General features: G+C 46.3%; 1 protein-coding gene across 1 annotated transcript; it reads right to left on the bottom strand.

The window, feature by feature from the left end:
• Window position 1: 1 nt before the first annotated feature.
• CSUI_004496 (histone lysine methyltransferase set8) lies at window positions 2-11,078 on the bottom strand (the record flags this gene model as incomplete). Its single annotated transcript, XM_068064687.1, has 3 exons — window positions 5,358-11,078; window positions 1,579-4,748; window positions 2-749 (listed from the first exon to the last, which is right to left on the bottom strand). The coding sequence occupies exons 1-3, from the start codon at window positions 8,829-8,831 to the stop codon at window positions 2-4; spliced, it is 7,392 nt and encodes a 2,463-aa protein (XP_067923338.1). The 5' UTR covers window positions 8,832-11,078.
• Between the last annotated feature and the right edge of the window lie 41 nt (window positions 11,079-11,119).

The following is an 11,119-nucleotide window of genomic DNA, read 5'->3' as shown; positions in this document are numbered from 1 at the left end:
CTCACTCTTTCTTCTTCTTTCTTGCTCTATCTCTTTCTTCTTCTTCTTGACTGTCGAGTTGAGGTGCGACGGGCCCGGATGTCAGTTCTTCCTCTTCTTCTTGTTCCTTCTTATCCTTCTGATCATCTCGGCTTCTTCCTAGCACATCATTGCTTTTTCTCCCTCTCTTATCTCCAACTCCCTTCTCACTTACGCCTTCTTCTTTCTCTCCTTTCTTCTTCTTCTGTTGCTTCGTCTTACTGTTCTTCTTATCAGCACTCTCATTCCTCTTCTTATCTTCATCCAAAGAAGACACCTCCGCTGCTTCATTCTTTATTTCGCCTCCATCTTCTTCCTTTTCTTCTTTTCCTTGTTCTTTGCTCTTATCTTCCTCACTGGTTTTCTCCTCCTCCTTATGTTCCTCATCGCCATCCTTCGTATCCTTTTCTTCTCTTTTTCCTTCTTGTTCACCCCCCTTCTTCTCCCCCCCTTCCTCCTTCTCTTCTTCGCCCGTCTCTTGCGTGACGCTAGACGATGCATCGATCTGATCGGAAGTCTTCTCCTTTTCATCCTCGTTCTCACCTTCCTCTTCTTCGGCGTCACTACACCTGGCCGATGAGCAAGACGTAGAGGAAGAAGAAGAAGGGGGGAGAGGTTCGTAGGGATGAAGCTCTTCTCCTCGGGCTTCTTCGCTATCAGGGTGGCACTGGAACATGCGAAATCTCTGTTGGGCCACACTCGAGACTCGATGGCTGGCTAGCGACATGCTGCTCCCAAGTGAAGAAAAAACAGAGAGAGGACAGAGGTCGAAAGCGACAAGAAGAGAGAAAGAAGAGATCTTATGAAGACGACTCTTCAGATATGGAGATAGGCGGAATCACCGCAGAGAAAAGCAACGAGGAGAAAGGATAAATAAACGGAACGAAAACGAGCGATCTTATAAAAGGAGAAGAACAAGAAGAAGGTGAAGAAAAAAGGGAAACGTGGTGAGGACACCGATCAGAAAGAAAGAAAGAAAGAAAAAAAGAGAGATTAACAAGTCTTGAGAGATGACGCCTTCATGTAGGCACGACTATCTTCTCTCGCTGCCTTCCCTCCATCAACTTCACTCCCCGGTATTGAAGACCCTCATACAAAATACTTACATAGATGGCTACAGACATCTATGTAGAGATATACATACACACGAATCCAACTAGACTGTCAATGAAAGTGTATGTATATGTATGTATGTATGCATGTATATGTATGTATGTATATGTATGCATGCATGCATGTATATGTGTAGAATATAGCTGCACATTGGCCTAGGTGATGTTTATCGATTTCATTTCACAACTACCGAGGGGGCACAGAAGGAGATTTTGAAGTCAACGCATTCCCTGTCTTGTATGATATCCTAAGCAGATACAAAGACTAGAGATAGATAGATAGATAGATAGATAGATAGATGAAAAGATACGGGCTGGTTCCCTCAGAGAGACAAGACGAGAAGAGCGAGAGATGTCTAGTCCGTGTTCTTTGTGGCTTACGCCAAGTAGGGGATTCCTTCGTTTCGATATCCAGCTAGCTAGCTGTTTCGGTGTCTCTCTAGCTTACTTGCATCGATGTGGGGTAGGACTGGGCGCAAGTCCAAGAAGAACTTTCATTTCAGATGTGTAAGCAACAGGTAGATCTAGTCGGCTGTCCATGCTATCATCTTCATATTCATCGACATAGGCCCAGACCGTTCTCTTAACGACAACTGTATTCTGATCTCCCCCCGTGCCACCTCCTCCTTCTCTTTCTTTTCCTTCTTCTCTTTGTGGAGATGTCAGTAAGGACTTGAGAACATCTTCAGGTGATAAGGGTACAGCACTCTTTTGATTCTTATCATTCATGGTCGTCATCTCTCCTTCTCTTCTATCGCCCTGAGCTGGCTTCTCTATATCTCCTTCTCCTGCTCTTGCTTGAGAAGACGACGACGGTGCATGCGTTTGCTCTGCGTGACCTTCTGTACTTTCATCCCCCTGGCTCCCTCTCCCCCCCTCATGGTCAAATCCTTGGAGTCGATCTCCAGAGTTGAAGAGAATCGATTCACGAGCATCGACGTTGCTGGAATCCTGTGCTGCCGCTAACCCGACCGTAGAAGAAGGAGAAGAAAGACCACCTTCTCCCCTAGACCGCGAGGATTCATCCTGCACATCACTCTCGCCTGTGGCGGTCTTAGAGGAGAGCACGCCGAAGGATGAGGAAGATGAAGAAGCCGCAAGTCTTGATAGAAACTTGGATTTCTTTAAGAGAAGTTTCTTAGGTCTCTTTCTTATAGACAGATTGATATCGTAGACATCTGCGCCTTCATCGTCAGGAAGACATTGCCTAAAGTAGACATAGTCTTCGCCTACAACTTTCCCTTGAGAACAGCAATAGAAATCTTTCATATCGATTGGTAAAGATGTTTGTATTCCCCTCTTTGCATGACTATAGTTCACGGAACTTCCTCCCCCACCCCCTGAAGACACGGCTGGAAGTGCGTGTCTACTCGTGGTGGCGTCTCTAGCACTAGCTGTCGCCACTGAACTGCGAGATGAAGAAGCCGACATACTGCAAAATTCACTTTCTTGTTCTCGAAAGAAATTTCCTTCATCTACTGAACGCCCGCGACTATCTGCTGGTGCTCCTGCTGCTGGTGTTGTAGATGAAAGAGAAGAAGAAGAGTCATTTCTGTTCTTCTTCTTCTCCTCGCTATCTCTTATCTCTCCTCCTTCACTGGCATTCCTGTCAAGCCGACGCTCTTCTTCCTCTTCGTTGCGTCCCTGGCTGTCCTGTCCAGGAGAAGATTGAGAGACTGTTGGAGCAGAAGAAGAAGAACGAAGAGAAGGAGACTGTGAAGAAGAGCTGATTGAGGAAGAAGAAGATGCACGAAGAGAGGCCTTATTGTCTTGAGTCGATAAGGAGATGAGAGATGAAGACGACGAGAACGAAGCCTTGTTCTTTTTCTCCCTCTTCTTATCGATGGCCTCACTCTTCTCCTCACTCTCATCGGCAGTCTTCAATTCGACATTTTCTTCTTCTTCATTTTCTTTTCCTTTGAGATGACCAGAAAGGCCTGTTTGTGGATATACTGAAGATACTTCTTCTGGCGAAAGATTCTCACTCCTACACATTTCTCCCTGACAAGAAGACGGGGGGGCAGAACATGAAAGGGAAGAAGAGGGAGAGGCTTCACGACTTTCGTTGTCGAGGAGGCTTTTCACCGGGAGAGAATTCGTCATTTCTTGGCGCTCATGATCTTCTTCTTTTCTGACTTGTTCTCCATCTGACGAAATCTTCTCCTGTTTCCTTTCACCTCTGCAATTGTCATGTTGCCAACCACCTACCCATGACTCTTTGTCGTCCTCTTTCTTAAGAGAAAGAAGGAGAGATTCTTCTTTCTTATGCTTATCTTCCTTCTCTAATGCATATCTTTCTCGCGCCTCATCTGAGGTAAGCCACCTATCTCCATCTAGACTTGGGAGAGATACGTCCAGCACCCCCATCGATTCGGAGAGTGTTTCTTCACAAGACACGAGTTTATTCTCCTTCTCCTCTTTCTTCTTCTCTTCTTCTTCCTTGGCGCTTTGCATTCCATCTATCGTCTCTGCTGAGGAAGTACACACTGGCTCTTTACTGTTCACACGCACACATGCTGTCACGGCCATATCCTCTCTAGATTGGGAGGGGCCTTCTTCGTTAGCTGTATCGAGAGGGAGAGAAGAAAAGTATGAAGAGAAAGAAGAAGACAGAGATGAAGAGAGAGAAGGAATCATTGTCGTTAGAGGCGATGGAAGAGTATTCATCTTATGCATGCAATCTTCTTGCTCGAGCTTGATCAGGTGATTCTCCTTCACAAGATCTTCCCCGTCTTGAGCTTGAAAAGAGGACTTCTTTGCTTCTCTCTCTTCTTCTTTCATCCACTTCTCCACAGTCAAAGATGTACAAGAGCTCTCGAGACCTGCAACAGAGGTCGACGGAGGGAGAGAAGAAGAGGGAGGAGACATGATCTTGGATTCATCTTGGGTTCCATCTTTCAAGTCGTTACCAGAGATAAGAGAAGTATCATTCTGTTGAAAAGAAGAAACCTTTCCTCCCCCTTCTCCTCTTTCTCCATCCAGATGACAACCTTCCCCCTTGGTATGAAGAGAATTATTCTCTTTTATACTTTCGTGGCTCGCAGGTGTAGTAGTTGTAGACACGCACTTTTGCAGCGTGTCTCCATCTATGGGAGCCTTCTCAGCTAGCGAAGATGTCTCCTGAGAGGGAGATGAAGAAGGGCTCGATGTCTCCAGCATCTGTTGACGCGGACGTGTCTCTGACGACAGATCGTCTTTTGTTCTTCCATGGCTGATCGTTGCTTCTTCTCCCCTTCCCTCTTTAACCTTCTTCTCCGACGAAGAAGTCTTCATAACGGATCGAGATGTAGGTACACCAGGAGAAGAAGAGAGACGATGGTTTCGTGAAGAAGTTCGTTTATTACCAGAAGAAGAAAAGACAGATCCCCCGCCTGTTTCCTGGAAGGGAGAAGAAGAAGGCGACACCTCATCCGGGGTTCGCAGGAGATGTAGAACGTGCTTCTGATAAGACGCAGGGGTCCTACGTAAAGGGAGACGAAAGACAGCAGTGGAGTTACGCCGACAGACCTGAGAGAAGAGAAGACTTAGAGCTGTAGATGAAAGAATAAGAAAAGGCGTCTGCTTCTGTCTTTGTCTTGCCGGCATCAACACAGGGCAGTGCGTCCACGGGATGTAAGCCTGGGAAAAAAGAAACAAAAGAGTGAGAAGGAAGGAAGGAAAGAAAGAGTGAGAAGGAAGGAAGGAGGAACGCGGAGAAGCGGGAGCGAAAGAATCTGTTCTACAGTGTATCGCAGGTGTAGTGAAGCTCAATCATCTACATAGGCATGTTGGAGGAGAGAGACATTCATACAACGGGCCTACAGAGATGAGTAGGTAACCATACCTCCTCTGGGCATGTACATATATATATATATATATATACATATGTCTGTATAGGAATCTATGTATGCATGAGGTGTTCCAGAGTCTTCCTGGAAAAAAGTCTAGAAAGAGATCCACCCTCTGTAGTGAGAGTGCATGAGGTAGGGGGGGGGGACACGGGTGACAAAGTTCTCTTGTCAAGAAGAAGAAAAGAGAACACGAACACTCTACATCTCTCCAGAGACTTACAATCTCCCTACGCTATTGCTATCTATCTACCTATCTATCCACCTAGCTATCTATCTATCTATCCACCTAGCTACCTATCTATCTCTATAGGTACAGATATGGACGTATTTATGAGATGAGAGGAGATGCGAAAACGAAGATAGGATAAGTAAGAGGAAGAGACCTGAGCTATCTTACCTGTACATCAGCGAGAATATCTAGACCCTTCTCTGTCCATACGAGGTAGACTCTTTCTTCTTTCATCCCTGGCAAGGGTAGAAATCCCTTGACTTCTCCTCTTTCTATCCAGACAATTCGATGTTTCTCAAGCATCGTCTGCTCAACAAGACGCCTCACCTTCGCACTCAAATCTCCACTACCACTACTACTAGTACTACCACTGCTGATCCCCCCTCCTCCTCCCCCGCAAGCAAACCCTGTTCCGGTCATTCTTCCTCCTGAGTTGAGCATGCCGTATGAAGAAGAAGAAGAAAATCTGCCTACAGAAGGACGATGATTGGGGGAGTGATGCTGTTGAGCATATCGGCCACCACTTCCTATCCGGCTGGAACTTGAAGAAGCGGGGGATGTCCGACTGTTTCTTGCGCCTTTTGAGAGGTTCTTTCTTCTTTTCGCCGAAGAGATCTTCTTCCTTGCGCCAGAAGAGGAAGAAGACGAAGAAGAAGAAGCACACCCCAAGTATGGAGAAGAAGAAGAAGAGAGACGTGCTACCGTTGGGCGATGCTGATGTGAATGAAGACGACTGAGTGGACGTATACGGTGAGAGGGTGAAGAGGAAGAAGGAGAGAAGAGACTTCGATGAGGAGGAGGAGGAGAAGGCGAAGCAAGAGAAGATGAAGAGACATGTTTCTCCGTGAACGACGAAGAGGAAAGGGAAAAGGTAGAGGGGCTCTTGTCCTTGTATGAATCCGGCAAGTCTTCTTCTACGATCTCCCTGCACGGAGACTCATCAGGAGGGGTGGCCGCCGTGCTAGATGAGGGATGAACAGCACCATCACAATGATGTGTAGATACACCTCCCCCGGACGAACTGCAAGAAGATGAAGAAATGAGATCTGACGGGGTCTTCTCTACAAGATATGAAGAGGACGAAGAAGAAGACGTCGAGGATGTCGTCGTTGAAGACATTTCCATGGAATCATCTTTGCCCCCCCCTTTGAACTTTTTACTTGAAGATGAAGAAGAAGCAGAGGTCTCCGAACGGCTTCTTCGTTTCTTTGAGATCTCTTCAGTCCCTTCTTGGAGGTGTTGGTCTTCTGTCGTATTCTTTTTCTTCTTCAGACGCCCCCAGGTTCCTCCTCCTCCTCGTGTCTTTGAAGTCTCTCTTCTTCGAGAGGAATTCTTCTTCATACTTGCCTCTCCTTCTTCTTCTCCTTTGATATCTCCTCCCCCAATCGAAGAGGAAGAAGACTCCGCTGCGGTTGCTATGTTGCTTGGGGTCTCCTCCTCAGCAGATGGAGGGCGACATCGATGATCGCCACTGGTAGATGGAGAATGCGAACAAGGAGACACCTCACGTCCTTTCTTCTTTTTCTTGGTTTGGGGGACTCCTACTATCTCATGAGTCTGGGAAGGGGGCTTCTTTTCTCCTCTCGTCATCGTCATATCCCCATTTTCCATCGAGGATGTTGTCAAGGACTCTCTCATTCGATCTTCTTCTTCTCGCCGTCCTTCTGCTTCTTCTCCCCTTGAACCATTCCCCTCATGCTGCAACTTTCTTTCATCTGAACTCCTCAACCCACCTCGGTCTCCCTTGCCTTCCACCGTCTGTTCTTCTACTCCTTGAGCGAGTAAAGAAGAAGAAGACAGAGAAGAGGTTCCTTGTAAGAAAGACGATGCAGTAGAGGAATGAAGGTCCAGGCTAATACGTGATTGATCCTGGTTCAAGAGCTTCTCTATCAGACTCTCTCCTTCTCCCCGGCTTTCTATCTCTCTCTCCTCTTGACAAAGAGAATCCATGTCTCTCCTCATTTCGCTACCTTCCCTTGAGAGGCCCTCTTCTTTCTCTTCTCCTTCTCTCTTCGTGTCCTTCATGGTCTCTGGGAGAGTGAAGACAGGTGCAGCCGTGAATGAAGAAGGATTCTTATTACAGTGAAGAGTACTATGATGCCCCATGAAAGGAAGAGGTTTCCTAATGCTTGTCTCTCCTTCCTCTACTCGTTCATTTCTCTTGTTCTCTTGAGAATCTTCTTCTTTTACATGTGTGTCTAATGTAGATGAAGAAAAGATCCCCCCTTCTTTGCCTTCTCTTGCCAAACAAGAATTCTCCTTCACTAACGAAACCTTATCTAATCCTCGCTTCGTCTTCGGAGACAGACTCAATGGGGCCTCTAGGTCATCTCTTCTTGAGTGGATGAGATCGCTACCTTTCTTATCATGCAAACTCGATATTTCGGTACACTTCGACGATACGGGGAAGATAGAGGAGGGAATAGAAGATGCAGAAGATGACGGTGTAGGAATGGTAGTAGTAGTAGTACTTGTTGCTGCTGCTGTTGTTATATGAGAAGATGAGAGAGAAACAGAAGAGGGCTCCGATGCTGGGGGATGAATCGATTGTCGTCGCCTGGGTTTGACAAGACTCTTAGCTGCTGGACAGACTCCTCCACGTGAAAGAGACGAAACATGATGAGGGCGCGAGGATGCTAACGCTGTTGCTGAAGAAGAAGAAGAGACAGAAAGATTCGGCTCATTCAAATGAGGAAGAAGATGGGTACTCTCCTGATTTGACGGGGTATTGTCATGAGTGAGAATGGGGAGATGAGAAAGATCCTTACGGTTCTCAGGAGGTACCCTTGTTATGTCTCGTCTCTCATCGGGAGTCGTGGAGACAAGAAGATGTCGTGAATCAGCTTTTTGGCCTTGGGGGTGACACCTCTCTAGATCTTGTGGACCATTCTCTTGACGTGCTAAAGCAGGAATAGTTACACTTAGATGCTGAGAAGATGAAAGACAAGCATCTGAAGAATGCCTATCTGTGACACTTCTATCCTGATATCTATGAACTGAACGATCACCCCTATGAGTCTCTTGGGCGTGGCTTCCCTCATGAGAAATAGCCTGAGATAACAATACGCCACCATTCGCCGTGAGATTGGGAGGAGAACGTGCATGGCTCATGGGAGACGGAAGAAGACAATAGTCGGAAGAAAAAGAAGAAGTCTTTTCATGATGGTTCTGTTGTTGAACAGGAGGAGGGAGCGGACGAGGATGATACTGATGTGATGGACGATGACCCCCCTGGCTCACTCCTTCTCCGCCTCCTCTTGAGAATTCCGAAGAAAAGACAGGTTGTAGAAAGGGAGAAACTTCTACTGAAGTCGTGTGAGGTGTCCCACTTGTATCAAAAGAAGCATTGGGTTCATGTAATGAGGTAGATGAGACTGACGATGAGCGTTTATCGTTGCTGGTAAGATGCCTAATGGTAACGTCATTACTCTCAGAAGAAGAAGTCGAAGAAGGAGGAGAAGGCGATGAGCGGTTCTGGCGTCCATGTACAGCAAGAAATTCAGCGATGTAACGAGGATGAAGCATCTTCTGAGTCACTGTGTCGTAAGCAACCTCTGGAGTCGCTTGAATGAAGTCTTCTCTCGCTTCTTTTTGAGCTTCACTCTCTTTTGCTTCATTGCTTGGCTCTCTCGTTTCTCTCATAGCTAGAGTGACTTGGCGAAGCACTCCTATCTATCAGAATAACAAGAATGGGTCAATGACAACATCATACACAATCGGTCTATGAAAAAAGAATCTAAACGAGAACTGTTCCCGAAAAAGGGGTTTAAAGATACATCTATCTCGTATACTTGGATGAGGGTGTATACTCTTGATCGGGTGTATGCACACTTCACTTAGTGTATCTACACTTGCCCAGGTGTATGTACACTTGACCGGGTGTATGTACACTCGGCCAGGTGTATGTGCACGCACTTGAGCGGGTGTATGTACACTTGACCAGGTGTATGTACACTTGAACTGGGTGCACGTGCACCTGACTTTGATTCGAAAGCAAACTTCCCACTAAAGCTGGTTCTTCTATGATCAAGAAATCCCTACACTTTCTATTATGCTAATATCGAAACACGGGAGACGAGTTCGTGGGGATGATACAACCCCGTCGCCTGCACCTGCTCATGCATCTGCCTAATGTCAAGAAAAAACCTTACACACGTGATCGGCCGTTTGACAAAGGTCTGTTCAAAAGGCTAAAGGCTAATAGGATTGACTGTAGAAGGAGAAAAACGCGGATCTCGTTCTTTTGGTTCTTCTGTGGTCTTTTGAAAAGAAAGTGATACGAGAATCAGACTCATCATATCACAATGAGGAAGACAAAAAAGCGACAAAAACCGAGAGATCGTGTGGAAAAGGAAGAGGAGACACCAACATTCACTCTCTTTTCCCCTATAAAGATCACGAACCGGGATCGGGCTTCTCGCCACTTTCTTACGTTCTATGGACAAGACGACTTAGCCATAGAGAGAGAGACCGAGAGACATATAAAACAGCGTTGCTCCTAGGAAGTCCTTTCCGGTACCAGGTACATACACGTCTTGATGAGAGTTTGACCATAAGAATCACGAGCATGAAAGAAAACAGAGAACTTGGGCAAGTGCGAAGTCCCAAAAAGAAGGGCCTGTCTTGGTGACCCTGACTAGGGGGGGGGCTGGAAGAAAGAGACTTCCGTCGGAGAGGGGAGGGAGGGGAAACAGTCTATGTATGTACACCTGAGAAAGAAAACGGTTTTCTTTTCTTTAGCCTGTGGTTTTTCCCATCCTTTCTCTGAAGACTGTCAGAGAATCTTTGAAAGGAGAAATGAAGACAGACAGGAAAAGCACTTTCCTCTTGAAAAGAACTTGCAAAAGCCCGACTTGTGTGACTGTCAAAGACGAAAAAACAGAAGGGAGGTTTCAGTGAAGAGATTTAGTTAAGCTAAAGCTCATTCTTTCCCGCTTGCGCTTGCATTATCTCCACCCTTGCGTTACCATCGTATCTCCTTCTCCTCTTTTAATGATTGCGGAGCATCTCTCCTTCTCCTCCTCTTGAGAAAGGTCTTTTCATGACCTTTATCATAAGAAGGCAAAGCAAGAATCCACGGCAGATTCGGGATCGCGTCTTGGGATCCCGTGGAAGGGGATGAAAGGAGCGAGGGAGGCTGAGGAGGGAGGGGAGTCGTTACCTAGCAAGACGCCGAGAGAGAACACCCGACGAGAAATACTTTTGTGGATGTGATGGTAAGAAAGAGAGAGAAACTCTTATAACGGAGCAATGTCTGACTTAATTTGTCTCTGTGGAAAAAAGAGACTTTCCGAGAAAACACCCGTCTGTCTATTGACTTACTCTGTGGAAGACACGACGACACTTCTTCCGTTAATGGAAATGAGGAGGAAATGAATAAGACAAGAGCGGAGAAAGAAGATTTCCCTCTTCATTCATTTCTCGCTTGAACTACACTTTCCTCCATTGACGAAGAATGAAGACAGATCAAAAGGTAGATCGGTCACGCAGCAGAAAGAGGAAGGAAGCAAGCAGCACTTTTACCTCCCCTCCTCCCCCCTCCCTCTGGAGAAAAAGATGCCGCCGCTTATCGTAGGAAAGTGGAAGAGAAGTTAAGCGAAGCTCACGGAGTCCTCGGAGCGATCTTTTCTTTCAGAGGAGAGGAATGACTAACACACAAGAGGATGGATGTGTAGGGACAAGTGATAGATGCGCCGCCCAATGAATGGAGTTCACTACAGCAAAGAAAGGGAGAGNNGGTCGGGTGTGTCACTCTTGCTTTGTTCCTTCTTCTGAAGAAAAGAAAGATAGCTGCAGAGATGCAACAATTTAAAAGAAACGTCAGATGAAATTGACAATCGAAATTCAGAAGATGGAAAGTAGACAGAAGTACGGAGATGTGTGTATCATGTCAAACAAAATTTTGGAAAAAAAGGGGGGGGGAGAGAATA

This window comes from Cystoisospora suis (assembly GCF_002600585.1).
Source record: "Cystoisospora suis strain Wien I chromosome Unknown contig_2114, whole genome shotgun sequence".
NCBI classification, from domain to species: domain Eukaryota; phylum Apicomplexa; class Conoidasida; order Eucoccidiorida; family Sarcocystidae; genus Cystoisospora; species Cystoisospora suis.
Note: the sequence above shows the minus strand (reverse complement) of the source record. Positions and strands in the feature narration are given on the sequence as shown.